Source organism: Haliotis rufescens, unplaced genomic scaffold (assembly GCF_023055435.1).
Source record: "Haliotis rufescens isolate VD_foot unplaced genomic scaffold, xgHalRufe1.0.p SCAF_15, whole genome shotgun sequence".
Taxonomy (NCBI): Eukaryota; Metazoa; Mollusca; class Gastropoda; order Lepetellida; family Haliotidae; genus Haliotis; species Haliotis rufescens.
In genome coordinates this window covers 3,300,482-3,320,860 of record NW_025963835.1, presented here as the reverse complement: position 1 = coordinate 3,320,860, position 20,379 = coordinate 3,300,482, and the positions used below count along the sequence as shown (strand labels likewise).

The 20,379-nt window shown below is 42.1% G+C and overlaps 1 protein-coding gene across 3 annotated transcripts in view; it reads right to left on the bottom strand.

Moving 5' to 3' along the window:
• Positions 1-1,920: 1,920 nt before the first annotated feature.
• LOC124134940 (ATP-dependent RNA helicase DEAH12, chloroplastic-like) overlaps positions 1,921-20,379 on the bottom strand; it is a 38,651-nt gene continuing 20,192 nt past the window's right edge. The window contains exons 1-2 of one of the 3 annotated variants that reach the window (XM_046500053.2): positions 15,707-15,879; positions 1,921-10,984 (exon numbers count right to left, since the gene is read on the bottom strand). In XM_046500053.2, coding sequence (XP_046356009.2) covers positions 6,065-10,918 — 4,854 coding nt within the window. In that variant the 5' untranslated portion in view covers positions 10,919-10,984; positions 15,707-15,879 and the 3' untranslated portion in view covers positions 1,921-6,064. Of the gene's footprint in view, positions 10,985-14,344; positions 14,366-15,706; positions 15,880-20,379 lie in introns of those variants that run through there. The other 2 variants (XM_048396050.1, XM_046500054.2) reach the window with 2 other exon arrangements.

The window sequence follows — 20,379 nt, the reverse complement described above, 5'->3', positions numbered from 1 at the left end:
TACAATATAGATCTTCATCATCGATCAGATCGTCTTGACTGGGCGACGCCATTTTGTTTGAAGTAAATGCATGTGGGTTATGAGAAGTGAAATCTGATTGGTTAATAGGAGGGACATAACTCGTAATAGCCACTCGTTGAGCCCAGAAATTCCACACTCAATTATTTACAGACCGCCATTTTGTAGCTGGAATATTGCTGAGTGCAGTGTTATACAACAAATAGAGAAACAAACAATTAGTTTATCTACACACAGTGAGAGTAACTGTAAGGCTTATAGCAATACACCATGGTATTTACCCTTGATTTAAGTCCCATACATGACATGGTCGGTCCCTTTCCATAACCACAAAGTAGGTTCGGCTGTGAATGCACGAAATGGGGAAACTTGTCCCCATACAGTAAACATTAAAAAAAAACCAGCTCAGAAAAACATAACTTGACCTCAATATGGCCAACCTCATCAATACAGAATATTTTGTGAGCAAAGCGATAATCTTTAACAGAGAGACAGTATGCCTGTAACCCTAATTTATTAATAATCATTTCAAATCTTCCATTTCAAGATGCCTGTGATGGGAAATGACCATTAAGCATCATATACCCTTACTTGGAAATTGACGAGCAAAAGAAACGTTACCGATCAAGATTGTTTGTTCTTAAAAACAGAAGAGGAAGACGCTTGTTTGGTCAAAAGACATGAATTAACATCATTCCAAGTTATGCCATGAGAATCAAGTTGGCCTAAAATGTACCCTATTGCAGTGGGAGATGCATCAGTTGTAAGGGCTTGCTTTCCGATTGCCAGTTGACAATTGTTGGACTATTCGAAAGACACATCTTTTTTTTTCAGAATGTTGTATAGAGGGCAGGCGATGCCAGAAAGGTTTGCTTAAAATTTTTGATTATACGAAACTAAATTTAAGAAATGACTCACGTCATGGACATTTTTAGAGGGTGGGATCTGTATGACTGAATCAATTATTGAAGTACATGTATGTTGACATGGATGCCATCTTTGCTGAAGATATGCCCTAAGTAGGTGACTTGTTTTGTCGCAAATTTACATTTGCTTGGTTTTAGAGTGAGTCCTGCTTCTTTGATCTTTTGGAATACTGCCTTGAGGTGACTCAAATGTTCCACACACGTTTTAGAAAATATTATGTCATCCAAGTATATATTAGTATGTAAAGCCAAATCATTTTTTTAATTGCCTCTAAAATGGTTTGCAGAAATGCCATAGGAGCATGTTTTAGGCCAAAAGAGAGGCGATTCGGTCATTCCATCCAAACCCCATCGGGTTTGATTTAGGCCGACTTGTGTTTTGCATCTGGATTGAATGGTATTTGCCAAAAGCCACCAGCACAATCAAACACACTAAAATATTGGCCGATGTGGTAGAGGGAAAAATATAGGTTTGATACCTGCATTGAGGCGTGTATAATCTACAACAAAGCGGTAGGAGCTATCACTTTTTTTAACCATGACAATGAGAGAGTGCCTTTCAGAGGTTTATTGGCTTCAAACATGTCTTACACCTGTCTGGAACATTCTTTCCAAATCGGTGCATTTTGCCTACAAAAAGGGAGTCTTAACGGGTCTGGTGTCACCTGTTTCTGTTTTGTGATGATGTAAGTGAGTGTGTCCTAATTCTGACCAATCTGAGGCAAAAACTGATCTTTGTGATTGGAGAAATGCATTTTACTGTGTACTTGGACTTTCAATATATTTAAAACGCTTTTGGGAACAAAAGCTCCATGACATTCAGGGGTATTGTTATGGTGCATGGCTAGTTGTGGTGTCGGGCGATTGATTCTCAACCATTTTGTAATACTATTCTGGGTTTGGATCAACGTGTCCAGCTTGGTTTGGAAACATTTCTTTTTTTTGTCAGTTGACATCAAAAGTTATGCTACTAATGTCCATCATCCACATCATCTTAGTAATTGAAAAGTACATTCCTCCAGTAGATGTGAGTACAAACATAACAAAATGGTCTTTTTTTTATTATTTTATAAAATGCTTTATTATACTGCTATTTTCATTGTTCTGTTTAAAAATCACCTACATCTGTACAGTTATTATGTTTTAGTAAACAGTAAGCATATTTAACAGTCTTTCCATAGGTTGAATTTGAACGGTGCTGTAAAAATATAATCTCAGCTCTCTTTTTGAGAAAAAAAAATCTCAGCCCCTAAAAATGAAGAAGAAAAAAAAAAGACTCTACCCCAAAACCTGGGGGCCCCCTAAATATCAAATGGCCAGCCCCAAAGTCGATTCCCAAGAGAGGAAAAAACAACATTCGTCAAACGTGCTGAATCACACGCTTTGTAATAGGATTAATAAACAAACCTATTTGGAGGCGTGGCCTAGAGCTGCCAGCGCGATGGTGCAGCTGTGCCTGACAATTTATTAATTGGCTGATATGAAGTCTTGCTTGCAGCCTCTATTTATTATATGATCTATCTTGTGATGTTTAGGAGTTAAATGGATACCCCAGGAAGTAACAAATCAAAGGGAATCTAAAAAGTCTACAAAAATAACATTGCATACACTGTTGAGTGTGTGAAACGACCTTTGATCTTGATATTGTGAATAATTAAAAAACAATTAATGTCTGTAACAAGCTTTTTATGGGTACTATAAAACACCTGCTGACCTGGGTCCTGTTCCACACAATGAATGCCTGTCATGGAATAATTCCCTGAGAAGACAACTGAAGGCATCTTCAATGTTGTTGCTGATAAAGCATAAGTTGACATGAGTTGTGGACACGGTAATCTAACGGATGAGCTGACAGAAAAAGGCCCGTAATTAGATTAAAAAATCCAGAAGCAGGCATAAGGAGGCCGGTCTGATTGTTGAGATTGCACAGTGTATCAAAGACCGGGGAAACCAGTAAGGGGTATATCCCTTCAATGGCAGATTTGGGGGACGATTTCGCATATTTGCCTTACACTATTTCCCTTTTTCAAATTTAATTTTGGTCAAGCATTTGTGATTAAGAATGCCCTAAAGTAATACAATCTGTAAAGTTGCAATGTTGAGTTTACTTGCCTATTAACATAGGAAAGTTAAAATGTATTTCATCGTACTCCATGACATGCATCATTGCTCATGGTGACAAGAAGATTATTCACAGGTTATCGTATCCAAACAGGAATGTTGCTGAGAGATACATTAAACAACATTCACACAATGTTTATTCAGAAGACTGAGTACTTCATCCTCTGAGTGCGGCGTTAAACAACAAACAAATAAACAATACTTCATCCTCTCAAGTGTAAATGTTATCAGCAGTCTTAAAACTTCAAACGTATGGATATAATAAATGTCTTTACTTCTCAAAGCAGAATAGTTTGTACACTCAAACAAAAAGTGGATTTCATCTTCAGTTGTCTTCAAGTTATATAATATATTATTTTTTCAATAAATACTTTGTTTCGTTTCCTAGTGTCAATAACGCCCAGTTTCTGTTAAGAATCATGAGAGCTATGTCATTAAACAGAGCTGAAGATTCACAAAAATTCTAGCTGACAAGTACCTTTCTGTGTAGATATAAGATCTGAAACATGTACTTGATACCCACCCTTCACCCAATGAAGAAATTCATTTTTGACAATAGGTATCTGGCGAAATTTGCAAAACAGAAGCAATGAAGGCTTTATCATTAAATAACAGAAATCAGAGCTGGCTAAAGGTCTGCTGAACATAGTCCAATATGAGAACACAAGGGAATACAACAAGAATAGGTACGAATTGGCATGTATGCCACCTCAGACATCAACTACATACAAAATCAGCCCTGAAAGAACCATGATGATCAACGGTAATTAAATCAGAAAACAAAATATAGGTACATCATTAATTCTGCTCAACATGAGACCCTTCACCAAGTTTGTATTACATTATCTGAAGAATACCAAGTAAGAGTATGCTTTGGAAATTATTGATTCAAAATTTGAAAATGGAACAAAAGAAAATTTTGTCATGTCTGATAGATGGCCGGGATTGTCTGGCATTACTTCTAAAGGGCTATGGAAAGTCTCTGACTTCCATTTTAGAGGTTTATCCCATTGAAGCGGGAGATAGACGATGGTTTTGACGGAATCAGTGGGAGGTGAGGCGATGAAATGGGGCTTATTGGCACGTCCAAGATTATTGCACTTATATAGCGACGTACATGCACGTGTGTGGATCGAACCCCGGACCTCCAGGCGGACGTTCTACCACTAGGCCATGGAGGCGGTCTAGAATCAGTCGGACAGCCTGTAACTGTCATTTGTCTCGTGTTATGCTTCTCAGGTTCGCATGGTTAGAAAACACATTACCTACTGTCACTCTCGCAATCTAGGTAAACGACGCTCTGATTGGTCGGATAAAATATAACCCATCCATAATGTTATGTCCGCAGATCTGTGTTTAGAGGTAGCGAACACACAGCTTTTTAACGAGATTGCCAGGGATGATCATATGTAACATTTTAGATTACAATAATTACATGATGTTCTCTACACTCTTTACGAAGACAGATCAAAATATTATTCAAAAGAAATATCTATAAAACTTAATAATGGCATCACAAATGTATATACATTTTCCAGAGTCTAATTACAAACATTGTTAACTATCCGTGGCAAGTATTCTGAGGAATAAAAGAAGTCATTAAACTTGGAAAATGTTCAGCAACGCTTACTTGTTAATTCTCCATTTGTAATATCCATTTATAATTTTCAAAATGATCGTGTATTAAGTTTTGGTCAAAAGAAACACTTTATATTTTGTTTACAAAGAGACATACTCGTATAGAAATACAAAAACAGAAGTTGTTTCTGCTGATGCTTTCTTCCTGTTTTATGCTAATATAGTTGTTTTTTTGCCATTCCTTTGCTTCCTCAGTGAATTTGTATGAGATTGTATGATTCAGTACTTGTGACCACACAGTGTCTTGTACCAATATTTCATCAGGTATCGGCTATATCTTAGACATTTATCAAAATAAGGCAAACGATATATCAAAATAGGGTGCTTAAGATTTATACATGCATATATATGGTAAAAAGTAAAAAATTGTCACAGAGATGTCATTCTAAAAAATATATTCATGGATAAACTAAAACAAAGCTGCATTTCCACCGTCCTCTTGTCCAGTCCTTACCACTTGAAATACAATCACGAAATATCATTTTTTGTCAGTTCTGTAGGTTAGAGTCCTTATGGGCAGGGTGGCTTGTTTTCGGCTTTTAAATATTACCGCTCGCAGTCATGTGACTCTCGATATTTACCCGGATTGTACCCAGGTGATAAAAACTTAATGACATTTATCGTTAGCGAAAAAGACTTTTCGTGAAAAGCAGAGTGGCTTGTTTTCAGTTTGTACGTATTAGCACACATGCAGCTATCTTCGTTAATTAATCGTTGCAATATTTCGGGATTCTATTTCAAGTGGCGAGGACTATAGTTCACATTCATTCGGTTCTAGCAGTAAGAGCCAGATTTGAAATGTTACCAGTTCAGTTCAATTTGTGGCTAAATCCTCTATCGGCTCATGGTTATGCTTAATGTCAAAGGTAGACGTTGCTCTACCGGATACTTCTGGTACTGAGAACACAAGTCCGTCTGTGGGTCCACAGCGTTTATTCTCTGATAGTATGCTGCTACTTTATATCCATGCAGCTAGCCTCTGGAGACGCAAGAGGGTCCACCGGCCTAGCCGATGTCCGAGGGTCAAGTCTCACTGTTAGACTGCCATGTATCGTGTTACGTTGAATATATGGTCAGCCTGCAATATCCCGCACCTCATCCACAATGTTAAGCTTCAGTTGCCAACCGACCATTCTCAAGCATTAATTACAAACCGCTGACCCGCACATGACTCTGTGCTGCTGGCCATGGTAATGATACCCCAGCTGCTGTTATAATTTGTATTGGCAGCACTGTGTGCTACTTAAATAGATATAATCAACTTACTTAACTGAGGGAAAATATAAGACATGCATAAACCCCCTTGTGAAAATATATAGACTTCCTGTTAAAACCTATACCCCGCCAAACAGCCCATAATACTAAGTAAAATACCCCCCATGTGTTTCACTCAAATGAGCATAACATTCACCAGATGTACTGTACCATTTAAGACACAACCAACAGAAATGGCACTTACATCCTGTACAGTGCATACGATTGCAGCCTTCTGTTTTTTGTATGGGGGTCTGGCAGCTAGGACACCTCTTTACTGTTTTGGAATTGTCAGCTAGCCACTTTTCAATGCTGACTTCGCCAGCCTTCTCTCTCTGTTCAAGCTCTTCTTCATCCTTGGAACTCTTGTACATGGCACAGGTTAGTCCATCGTGATACTGAGTGTGGCAACTAGTGCATATTCTTACACTGCACTCAGGGCACTGGAACACAGCTCCCGTTGAGGTCACTCGGTACACCATGTTGCAGTTTGGGGTCAAGCAGTACTTGTAGTGTTTGCTGTTTTTGCCAACAAAGGAACTCAAAGAGGAGACAGCCAGACCTGCCGCAGTTAATGTCCCCTCTCGCACCAAATTAGACAAATCCTTCCATGCAAATGGTTGATCACATCCATCATGCCCACAAAGGATGGGCAAGTCTCGATCGGTGACTGCAGTTTCCACTTGTCTCTTGACACAGTCAAGACAGTAGGCGTGACCACAGCACTGCAGTCTGCACAGTTCCTTTGGTTCTATTGGACAGAAACAGACACAACAATCTGGCAGTTCTTCCTCCTCTGGAGCTTTGACACCAACCAGCAATTTGGATGAAATGTCTTCTATGACTTTGACAGCTTTGTCAATGTCTTCAGCTGATCCCACCAACTTCACAATCTGTTGCTTGAAGTTCAGGACTACAGATCTCAAGCCAATGTCCTGCTGTAGCTTCTCAAGCTCTATGCCATATTCATTCATCAGTGTCTTCATCAGCCCATTAGGTTTGTCTCTTCCCCGCAAATGTACCTCCTTCCATTCTCCTTCAGACAATTCTTGGAGATAACCTTTGATTAAAATGTGTACTCTAGCGCGTGCTTCTTTTTCCCCTTGGATGGATAACGTAAAGGTTCTACCATCAACTTGAATGAAAGCATTACACTTCTTTTCTGTTTCTTTTAGGAAGTCCCTTCCAGCCCTTGAAAAAAGTTGCCGTAGTTTCTGATCCATTCCACATTCAAGAACGTCTCCCTGTATGATGTTCTGTAGATCAGCTCGAACCTTTGCTAGCTCCTTAGAACTAGATGCATTGATATAAAGTACAGTTTTGTCCTTCAGTGGCTTTGGAGTGACTCGAACATCTGTGAAGCCATAGGTCGAGAATTCTTTCAAGTATGCATCCAGGTCATCTTTGATTGCTGCATGTACGTCTCTGTTTACATACAATGATGACCTTATGTCTGGCTCCATGGTGACCACTCGGTCATTGAGATAAAACTGCCTGGACAAACCTTGGCAAGCTGCTATACCCTCATCCGGATTTGTGAAAGATGCAAAGGCAAGGTAAAATACATTTGTTGCTGTTGGCTCTTTAATCTCCACCTGGAATCTATTGTCTGGTGAATAGTGTTGGAGCTGCGCCTGTAGCTGAGTCTTGAAGGTGGTCAACTGCTCTTTGGTTGTGTTCACTTTCTCTCTAACTACAGTTACCTTATGAATGATGTTTGCCTCATCTTCATCATAGTTCATAGATGATAGAATTGACTTTTTGATGTCAGCTTCAGTAATAGTTTGACCAAGATTTCTAAGATAAAGGCTCTTTCCACTTTTCTTGTCAATGCTAATATTTACAAGTGTTTCTTTGATGTTCAGTGAACCTCTTTGCAAAATCTGTGGCATCACTTCTGGTGCCACGTCAGCATAACCAAATCCTTTGGACTCTCTTCTACACCATGTTATTTTAACCTGGAGTTTTGACTGGGACTCTTGATTCCCTCGAACATGTTTCTCAGGAACAGCGACTTCTGAAGAATCAGATTTTGTCATATTCACTGCTTCCATTGCTGCATCTGAAGATTCAAATGTAATACAACCCCATCGCTTTTGGGGATTCTTGAACACCCTGTGGTCCTTTATCTTTCCAAAACGGCCAAACTTGTTCAAGATGGTGTCTGCTGATGAATTTTCACCTGGGCTGTCAACACGTATTGTTCTGTATTCATCTGCCATGAGGATGTCTTTCACAGCTCCCCCTTTTCCAAGGATGACACGAACACCAGCACTCTCTTTAGTCTGACCCAATGGCACTTCCAAATCTTCTCCTTCCAAATACTCTTTCACAGGTCCAGTTACCTCATTGAAGAGTTGCGATAATTTCTCAGTTGTATGATCAGAGCAAAATATCTTCAGTTCCCCTTTTTCCTTCGACGCCTCAATGACAACCAGATCTGGTGTTACTAGATTTGATGCTTCTACTTCAAATTGTTTTAGTTTTGTAAAATAAGGACCAACAAGCTTCCAGAAAAGATATGATCCGACATGTTCAACATGCACAGGAAGAAGCTGTTTCTTTCTCATCTCTTCGAGATCTCTCTTTAGACGTCCAGATTCAATGGCTTCAACAACCCAGGATTCATTCACTGGCGTCAGTCCTGTAATGAAGTCTTTGGATGTCTTCATGGACTGCTCAAAGACAAGCCACTCAGGAACCAAGTTGAGTGGATACAGGACCGTAGAGGGATGAGCATGAACCTGTTGCTCAAGTCTCGGAGCATAATACCCTGCCTTAGCAAGCCCGAGAGAATGACAGATGTTGGAGGTGAAGCTGTCAAAGAGTATTTTCTGAAGTTTCACATCTGCGTCTTGTGGGTCTTTAAACTCATTCGTCACCTTCACTTTTGCCTCCTTCTTCAAAAGTGTCATCACCTCATTGACAGTTTCTCTGGCAATTCGCAGAGCTTTTGAGTTAAAGTTGTTTGCAAAGCACCACTTGTTCTTCTCCTTTTCAGGCTCTTTGTTCCATTTTCTGTATACATTCAGCAAAGTGAGACTGTCGCCGCCATTGTGACAGAATTGTATCTTCAGCTTGTCAGCTTTCTTCTTATTGTCGTCACTTCCACCTCTGAAGAATATTGAGCTTCCAACATTGCTCACAGCTGCAAGAACAACTGCATCAAAGAGAACATCTTCAGATCTTCCTTTCTGGATTATTAGTCCCAGTCGAGGTTCAACAGGAAACCTTGCTAGTTCTCTCCCCTCTTCCGTGATCTTATTGTCTTTGACTGCACCAAGTTCCTCAAGTGTAGTCATAGCTGTAGCTATTGCTGATGGTCCCGGTGACTGAACAAATTCATACTCTAGCGGATTAATTCCAAGCTCTGTCAGCTTCAACATTGCCTGTCCTAAGTGAACCTTCAGTATCTCTGGCAGTGAGACTGCTTCCATTTCATGATACGTCTCTTCACTGTAGAGCCTGTAACATTTCCCAGGGCCTGTTCTTCCTGCACGACCTTTCCTCTGATCTGCTGAGCTGCGACTGATAAGAACTACGCTCAATGTGCTCATGTTTCGCCGAGGATCATAACGTTTCTCCTTTGCAAGACCAGTATCAATAACATACTTGATACCTGGAATGGTGATTGAAGTTTCTGCACTGTTTGTGGCAAAGACAATCTTTCTGACTCCTGAAGGGGTGTCCTGAAATACCAACTGCTGCTCATCTGGTTGAATCTGACCATGAAGAACCAGACATTTGAAGTCAGTCCTTCCCTGGAGTCTATTGTTAAAATCTTCACTGCATTTCTCGGTCTCTAAAGGAGATGTAACAAAGACCAGAATGTCACCTGGTGGATCTTTTGTGTGGACTTGTACAGCTTTGTTGACAGCTTCTCTCTGATAGTTATCAAAAGACTTGCCTCCATCATTTTCTTCTTGGTACTCTACTTCGACAGGAAACATTCTCCCAGATACTCTCAAGACTGGGCACTTGCCAAAATATCTGACAAAGACTTCAGGGTCAATAGTCGCTGATGTAATGATCACCCTGAGATCAGGGCGCTGTTTCAGGCACATCTTCAGCATTCCAAGTAGCAGGTCAGTGTAGATGCTTCTCTCGTGTGCTTCATCAACTATCACACAGCTGTAAGCAGACAGAATTGGATCTTTCAGACATTCGTTCAGAAGGCAGTGATCAGTCATGTACAAGATCTTGGTAGCTCCTCCGCATTTAGATTGCATCCCAACTTTATATCCCACAACATTGCCCACATTTGTCACCAGCTCTGATGCAACATGGGTTGCCAGACTTATGGCCGCAACCTTCCTTGGTTGTGTGCACACGATGAATCCATCTTTGCTGAAGCCAGCCTGATGAAGGTACTGTGTCATCTGTGTGCTCTTCCCTGACCCAGTCTCCCCTAATATAACACAAACCTGGTTGTCCTGTACCGTTCTGATTATATCATTTCTTCTTGCATACATAGGCAATGCTGATGTAAGTCTACAAAGCTCCACACCAAAGTCTCTCCGTAGATTATCAATGTGTTTAGCATAGGTATTATTTTTCCATAGTGAAACCAGTCTCGACTCCAAACTCTTCATAAATGTTGTAAACTGTTCCTTCTGCAGTTTCAACTCTTCTAACTTATCCTTCAGAGCATCTTTTTCATACCGTTTTGCCTCATACTCATCAATTGTTACATGCTTGTTTGATGACAGACTCTCAATATTCTTGGAAGTAACATTGATCTTTTCCATATGAAGGCTCAAGACTTTATCTGCCCTTCCTCTGATGATTGAGAAATGTTTCTCAAATTCACTTTCGTCCCTCTTAGTAGGCAGAGCCAGTGCCTCATTCCTGTTCAGTGTGTTCTGTCTTTCCTCGGAGGGAATTGCCGCTTTCTTGGTGTCTGCTGAAACCCGTGACACCTGGCCTTCAACCTCACCTGATACACCAGATTTGGCTGCCATCTTGCTGGAGCCTCTGCTCTCTGATACGGCAACTGATTTTAGAGGTTGTTTTGCTGACGTTGGTTACTGAAACAAAGAGAAATATGTTTTTGGTTTTTGGTCAAAAAGGAATTTGGCCAAGAAGTTTAACTTGAGCTTCAGGTATAGCGATGATCTGATATCGTTCAGTTACCATCAAATAGCCAATTCCCTTCCACTGATTTACCCACCTGAACTAGAAACAAAGGAGGCCAGTGAGACCGCCTCATCTGTTTCATATTTAGATCTATGCAAAAGAATCAGAGTGACAAAACACTCTCCACAAGAATGTATGACAAGAGAGGTGACTTCAACTTCCCAATAGTCAACTTTCCCTTTATGCTGAGCAATAAACATGCAGCTCTAGCCCTTGGTGTCCATATTTCACAACTTTTGATGTACAATCGAGCATTCTCTTTCTATCCTGATTTCAAAAAGCATCATACGACTCTTGCTCAGAAGTTTCTGATCAAAGTTACAACATTCAAGGCCCAAGTAAATCTTGCAAAATGTTTCATGATAGACAAGTGGAGTATATTTCCAAATCTGATGCCTCAGTGACTGACATGATGTGCGATGAAATTTCATATTTTGACTTGTATCATATGTTCCCGTGTTTTCGCAGGTGAACATCGACTTGCCTTCGCATGTGTTTGTGATGCGTGTGGCAGGATATGCTCACCGTTTCGCAAACACCTTTTTATCATGGCTATTTGATAGTTATACTCTTCAAAAACAAAATGCATAAAGGAGATTTTTTTCCGTAATGAAGAGGTTTAATGTGTTATAGTGTCAGTGACAAATTTCCCTAATCAAAATGATCAATTCAAAGACATGCAAACCATTAGTCGGGAAACACGTACGTTTCGGAAAAACGCACCCAGTGCATTAAGGAAAGGGCCATGGAGCTGCACGCACTGCAAGTGCAGCAGTACTATGAACGGTATTAAAGTGCAGGGTTTTGGATTGCCTGACATCTGCGTCAATCGAACAGTTACAGTTCAACAACATTCAGATTAACAGAAGTGCAAAGAAACAACGTCATGGGCCACTTTCAGGCAGGGGAATCCCGATCAGCTGTAGCCAGTGTTTTCAATGTAGCGCCAAGCACCATCACAAGGCTATGGGATCGGTTTCAACAGCATTGGTCAACACGTGATCGGCCAAGGTCGGGACGACCAAGAGTAACCACCCCCGCCCAAGATCGCTACATCCGACTGCGCCACCTACGTGAAAGGACCGCAGCCACAGCCACCTCAACCGTATCCCAAATACCCGGACTGCGCCAAATCTCCGACCAGACCGTACGAAACCGTTTAAGAGCAGCAGGTCTACGAGAAGACGTCCTGTTCGACGCGTCATATTGAGTCGACAACATCGTCAACAACGACTGCATTGGTGTAGTCTACACAGGGTATGGAGGTGGACAGGTCTGGTGGGGGTAGCGTTATGATGTGGGCGGCTATCTTTCATCATGACAGGTTTGGTCCATATCCAGGGTAATCTTACGGCTCAACGATAAATCAACGAAATTCTCACGACCTCCCCATTGCAGCCAACGGCAAAGGTGTATTCCAGCAGGACAACGCTCGGCCGCATACAGCATGGATCACAAGTGCCAGTCTACACAACAACAACGTTGATGTTCTCCCCTGGCCCTCCAGATCCCCGGATTTGAACCCGATAGAGCACCTGTGGGAGGAATTGGATAGACGGCTACGCCGATGTCAACCACAACCCAAGACGTTGCAACAGTTGGTTTTTTTGCGTTGCAGGCCGTGGACTAACATCCCCAGGATGTGATTTGCATACTCGCCTCTTCCATGGGCAGGAGTCAGGCCGCGCTCGATTCCAACGGGGGACATACGCGTTATTGATGGTAGCTGACCTTCATCTTGGACTTTTCCTATGTACCGATAACTGAGATGACTACAATCACCAAGTGTTCTCTCCACAACATTTTGGCTCAATACCTTGTACGGTTCCTCGTATAAATGTATTTTCCTACCTCACACAAATCTGGCTTTGCGTTTCATTTTTTGAAGAGTATATTTATAAACACATGCTCATCATGTAGCCGCAAATCATACAATGCTAGATTTCTAATGACTGTTCAAAGGGTTTTTATTATTATTATTATTATTATTACTATTATTATTATTATTGTTGTTGTTATAATGTAAAAAAAAATGCAGTAAAGAGGGTTTGGGTGATCTTGGCACAGTCAGGCTGGCTAGGCTCATCATCAGCTCAGGGCCTTTTCCCCCTCCACACGCAGCCCAGACAGCCAATGGGACTTCTCCCAGGAAGCTGCCTAGTCAAACCCACCCAGAACCTTTAGGAGAATGTGAAGACTCCTCAACACTACAGCCTTCTGCATTACCCAGATTGGCATGAGGGTTGTATTCCTGGCAGCATTCCCAGGTACTCTCCCAAAGTCAGTCAACAGATTGGAAGGTGCCAAACCTTAGGCGACGTGTCGGCCAAATTGGTACTTGGGATGCAAGCGCGACATTTCAAAAGCGTATTTGGCATGTTTTTCCTGAATCTTGTCAATCACATTAGTGTCGAAAGGGACAGAAAATTCAATAATATAAATGATTTCATTGTATTTATCAAAAAGGACAAGAATAGGTTTGTTGGCCTGGGTACGTCTGAGTCTGAGCAAACCATACCTCATAGCTTTAGCAGTACAACACTGTTCCTACAGCTGTAGCCCTCTTAATCCCTCCTGATAAACAGCCCCTTGTCCTCTCCTAATAAACACCATTACTCTCTATTAATCAACATTCCCCCATGTTCTCTCGTAACAAACACTCCATCATTCTCTCCAAACACGAGTACACTCCCCCTTGTTCACTCGTAATGAACACTCCCTTATTCTCTCGAAATAAATGTCCCCATATTCCCTTCTGATAAACGCTCCCTTGATCTCTCGTAATAAACGACGCCCCCTTATTCCCTCTTAATAAACGCTCCCTTGATCTCACGTAATAAACGTTGCCCCCTTATTCCCTCTTAATAAACGCTCCCTTGATCTCACGTAATAAACGTTGCCCCCTTATTCCCTCTTAATAAACGCTCCCTTGATCTCACGTAATAAACGTCGCCCCCTTATTCCCTCTTAATAAACGCTCCCTTGATCTCACGTAATAAACGTCGCCCCCTTATTCCCTCTTAATAAACGCTCCCTTGATCTCACGTAATAAACGTCGCCCCCTTATTCCCTCTTAATAAACGCTCCCTTGATCTCACGTAATAAACATTGCCCCCTTATTCCCTCTTAATAAACGCTCCCTTGATCTCACGTAATAAACGTCGCCCCCTTATTCCCTCTTAATAAACGCCCCCTTGATATCTCCAGTAAACACCCCAAGACTACCACATATCATTAGAATACTTCCGGACCTTCCAACCACAACCAGCCTCTGACTGTTCGTGTTGCAAGAGGGTGATTTATGTCCACAGCTCTCAGTTCGTGGAAATCACCTGATCATCTGACCCACGAGCGTTCATTGCGATAGACAGCGTGTCGATGTAAAAGAGCTCAAATGTCACTTTCATCTTATATTTTTCGTTTGTGTTCGTGAAAAATGCTCTGTTTACAAAGTAGGGGTTAGTTATTATTTGAAATCGACGTGTTAGCTGTTGCACAAGAACGATATCTTCGGCTGCTTATTGAGAGCACCCGATACTTTCGGTTTGAAGCTTCCATAATTTGATGAACATAACGAAAGTTGTTTCCCTAGAAGGAAATATCGTTTATGCACCCAGCTTACCAAGAAAAGTATATGGAAGTTATCACGCGAGTGTGTTTGTGGCTGGGGTAGACACGACCCTTGTCTTCTGATTTACACCCCCTTAGTCTATCCTGATAAATGCTCCCTCTTTCTCTCCTGATAAACTAGTAGCTTATTCCTTCCTAATAAACGCCGCGTCACTTCCTCTTTATAAACTACGTCCCCTTATTATCTCCTTAAACACACGCCCTTGCCCTTTCAAAATAAACATCCCTTTGGTCCTTCCTAATAAACGCCGCGTCACTTCCTCTTTATAAACTACGTCCCCTTATTATCTCCTTAAACACACGCCCTTGCCCTTTCAAAATAAACATCCCTTTGGTCTCTCCTAATAAATGCTCACTTATTCTCTCCTGATAAACTTCCCTTATTCCCTCCTAATAAACGCCGCATCATTTCCTCCTAATAAAAAAAAGTCCCCTTATTATGTCCTTAGACACACGCCCTTGTCCTTTCAAAATAAACACCCCTTCGGTCTCGCCTTATAAACGGCCCTGTACCCACGGAAATTCGTAGCACAGAACTTACCACTGTATAAAAATATCTCTTGTCAATACTCATGTATTCGATGCAGCGTGGTTGTGAATATTGTTATTTTCATTTGTGTACGGCCTGACATTGTAGTGCGTTAATAAAGATGTTAGAGCAGTAGAGTGAGTGAGTGAGTGAGTTTGATTTTACGCCGCTTTTAGCAGTATTCCAGCAATATCACGGCGGGGGTCACCAGATATGGGCTTTACACATTGTACCCATGTCGGGAATCGAACCCGGGTCTTCGACGTGACGAGCGAACGCTTTAACCACTAGGCTACCCGACCGCCCCTAGAGCAGTAGAACACCTGCGCTGGTTACAAGATAACGGGGATACCCCACTAGACTGAATTGTATCACTGTCCGTCACCTCGAAAGTATCCGTGAACAACAAGCCGATATAGACTACCACATAGAACCATTAGAAACGCACACTTACCTTCCTACCACAACCAGCCTCTGACTGTACCTGTCGCAAGTGGGTGTTTTAATGCCCACGCCTACCAGTTCACCGCCGTCATATTGCTGGGTACGGCGTTATACAACGAGCAAACAAACACAACCTGCCAGCTTCTGACTGTACCTGTCGCAAATGGGTGTTTTAATGTTCACGCCTACCAGTTCGGGGAAATCACCTGATCACCTGATCCACGAGTGTTCATTGTGATAGACAGTGTGTCCAAATTACAAGGACCAAATGCCACTTTTATCTTATATTTTTCGTTTGCGTTCGTAAAAAATGCACTGTTTACAATGTAGGGGTGAGTTATAATTTGAAATGGACGTGTTAGATGTTTCACACGAACGATATCTTCGCCTGCTTATTGAGAACTCCCGCGATACTTTCGGTTTGGGACTTCCATGAATTGTGGTTTCCCCAAGAAGGAAATTAAAATTTAATGCACCCGGTTTTCCGAGAAAGGTCTATAGAGGATATTATACAGGATGGTATTTCTGCCTCAATTGGCGTGGGCAAAGGAAGCGCTTTTTCTGAACACTGCTTGCGTTTGATGATTAAAGTTTGAGTTACCCGAGTCAACTGAGGTTACCACAACTCTGGCAGCCAGTGTTGACTACATTCGGTCTAAGTTAACCAGGGTTAACCAGGACAAGTTAGGGCAGTACCCGAAATAAGACGCATTAAATGCACCCTCAGATGTAATACAAAATAGCTGCCAGGTGAAGGCGAAACACAACAACCACGTGCATTGCTGTAGCACACAACTAGAAGAAGTTGACAAGTGTTTCATTGCTTGACAAACCTGCCATTGTACCATTACTTAACGCTTGTAAAATGACAAGAAATTTCCCAATGACGCGTGCATCAAACAGAGATACAAAGTCATCATCAAAGTTGCATATTATTTATATCAACGATCGAAAGTTAAATTTCATTGTTGCATAGAATACATAAATGAAACTAACCAGGTTTAACGATGACGTCACTTGAAGGCTGCTAACCAGAGTACCGCAACCCAGGGGATCAGTAGGTGTGGCCAACTTAGGTCAACAGAGGTTGACTAGACCCCCCCCCCCCCCCCCCCCCCTTTCAATAAACGCCTCCTTGATCTCTACTTATAAACACCCCTTTCCCTCTAATAATAATAACCCCTATTGTCTTTTTTAATAAACACCGCCTTGTCCTCTCCTAATAAACAACCCTTGATCTCAATACACGCAGGGGCGGTCGGGTAGCCTAGCGGTTAAAGCGTTCGCTCGTCACGCCGATGAACCGGGTTCGATTCCCCACATGTGTGCAATGCGTGAAGCCCATTTCTGGTGTCCCCCGCCGTGATATTGCTGCAATATTGCTAAAAGCGGCGTAAAACCATACTCACTCAATACACGCCCATTATTCTCTCGTAATAAAGGCCCCTTCATACCTCATAACAAACATCCCCTTCTCTCCAAATAGACGCCCCTGTATACGTTACCAATATACGCCCCCTTGATCCCTTCTAATAAACAGCCTTTGATATCTCCAAATAAACGACCCGTTACCCACAGAGATACGTAAACAAAACGTGGCACTGTACAAAAATATCTTTAGGCCGAACGAGGAACATTTTGGTTATGAGTATTGATATTTTCATTTTTGCACAGTTTCAAATTCCCGTGCGTTAACGGAGAAGTTAAAAAGTAAAAATCGCTGGTTGTGTCTTGATAACGACAATGGTCCACGAGACTAAATCGTCGCCTCGCAAGTATCAGTGAACAACAAGCCGATATGGACTACTACATATACTCGGAAGAAAATAGAAACGCAAAAGTGATTTTTGATGTACATTTTATGTATCTCAAAATAATCAACAGATGGTAATCGATTGTTCAAAGTTTGCACACATCATTCTCATTGACCCAGGTTCCATATTCCACATATGGAACAGTATGCAATTCTGGTATTGCCGTAGGTGTAGAGGTGGCCGTGGTGGTTCTTTCACGTAAGTGACGTTACCGCATAAATCTGTCTTGAGTGAGTTGGGTTTAACGCCGCTTTTAACAGTATTACAGTTATATCGCGGCGTGTCAGCTTAATGTGGGAGGAAAGCCCGTAGAGCTGCACGTCTCAGACGTTTACCACCCACGAGCACGGGTATGATGACAGACCTAGAAACATATATCGGGACGAACCGGGATTCGAACCCACAATAATAGGTTTCTGGCGTGCACAAGGGACGCAACTCTGCACAGCAAATCGCGGATCCTCAGACGACTGGGCCAACCGTCCATTCCCCACCCCCACCCCCCTCCCCCACCCCACCCCACCCCCAAACTTTTATAACTTCCCGGAGCATGAAGGGTACACTTAGAAATCTTATTTGTGTAAATGCGATGTTTATCATATGACGCCTGTTATAATACACTTTCTTATCACGGGTAAACTGGACAAACACAGGTGAATGATCAAAGGAACACGGCCAATGAGCATTATTCACATACAAAAACACCTGTGGATTCAGCAACTGATTCATCAACATCAGTGAAAGGGGTAGTGGAAGGGGTAAACTATAATATCACTGCTTATTATCTACTTCATAGTGTAATGAACCTGCAATGAGTTCATTGGTGGCTCAAAGTACTCTTTTTGTTGGCAAAGTCCAAAGTGCACACCTGGGCCCCGTTCCACAAAGGGATCTTAGCGCTACGACTAGCGTAAGCCAGTATTAAAGTATGGGAGTTACGATCACGTTAGCGCTAAGATGGATTTGTGGAACGGGGCCCTGAACATCAGTTTCAGCCCATCCCCTCTGTGACCTTGTGCCCGGAGAGCAGAAAGTCGGTGGTTCGATCCCCGCCCGCGCCATACCGTTAAAGACCCGTGAAGATCCGGGGTAGAATAGGTTTTCAGCAAACCATGCTTGCCGTAAAAGGTGACTATGCTTGTCATAAAAGGCGACTAACGGGATCGGGTGGTCAGGCTCGCTGACTTGGTTGATGCATGTCATCGATCCTAATTGCGTGCATTGATGCGCATGATGTCAATCACTGGATTGTCTGGTTCAGACTCAATTATTTACAGACCGTCGTCATAAAGCTGGAATATTGCTGAGTGCGGCGTTAAACAACAAACCAAACAACCAACCATACCGTTAAAAGGTGGTACTTGTTTGTTTGTTGTCGCAATATTTCAGACGGCGATCTGTAATTAATCGAGTCTGGATCATGAGCATCGATCTACGCAATTGATTTGCTTGACCTAGACCATCCTCTATCTCCATCTCCAGGGCTCGCATTTCGGCAAACCTACACTCACCACTGGTTTAGTTTTCGTGGCTCTCGCGATCTCAAGTTACCCGTCCTTGATTTTCATTAGCCGGTTGGATTTGCTACGGGGCTTTTTCCACAACTTGTGCCTTATTAGTAACGACATTGTGTGGAATTGGACCGACGGCAGCAGGTAGTTTATGGTACCCAAATAGGATGTTGGTTAGAAAAAGCTTGATACAGACATTGTTATTGTATTTAATCACAATGTCAAGATGAAAGGTCGCTTCACACAGCCAACAATGTATCCAATGTTTTTTTCCGTAGGATTAACAAACAAGAGTGCCCTGAGAGCACAACATCCCCCGCGTGATTTTTTTTAACGAGTCAAATGAAGCTCCGTAAAACAGGGGCAGTAACTCTGTCAAAATTAGTCGAAACGTAACGGGACTGCGATATGCGTATCAACATGTCGACATCTTGTGTGTAGAGTGTCAGGGATATTCTCTCGAAACTGTAGGAGGAGTTGATTTCACAAGCTATGTACCCTCTCTCACAATAAGGCAAATAAAGCTCCGTAAAACAGGGGCAGTAACTCTGTCAAATTTAGTCGAAACGTAACGGGACTGCGATATGCGTATCATCAAAAGGTCGACATCTTGTGTGTAGAGTGTCAGGGATATTCTCTGGAAACTGTAGGAGGAGTTGATTTCACAAGCTTAGTACCCTCTGTGGGACGGACGGACGGACTGCGCCACGACATAATCCCCCTTCGGCCATTCTGGCCCGGCGGGGGATAAAAATAGCAACATATTTAGATTTCCCCTTGATTGCCCGCTTCATGACGTATCAGCACAGCATCACAAAATAGATTACATAGTAGGTATAGATCCTGCAACCAAGTCTACATGTCAGCCACTGAAAACATTTGTCACGCACCGCAGCACCGAAAGCTTTCGGCCACGCACCCAAACAGGTTTGTTTTGGAATCCGATTACCGAGCGTGTTTTCAGAACTTTTACTTGGACCTTTTAAATCCTGCGAATGTTATGATTGTTTTTTCTATCGGGAATTGACGTAATGGACCTACGACAATTGTTATTCGCAACAAAAACTCAATCAATATTTCACTTAACTTGTCCTTTAATAGATGGTACTTCTTGTTACCCCGCCTGGCGCTCGGCATTAAGGGAGATAAAACAAGGACTATTTGGCTCGGTACATTGTGTCTGAGTGGGGTATACATGTTATACTGCAGCATATGATGTCTCTGATAAACAAACAGTCTTTCCACAACCACTTGGCCGCACCAAGATAACATTAGAAGTAATCATATTTGAATGGTATAGCGCTAATATGTATGTATGTGTGTATGCGTGGGTGGGTGCGTGCGTGCGTGCGTGCGTG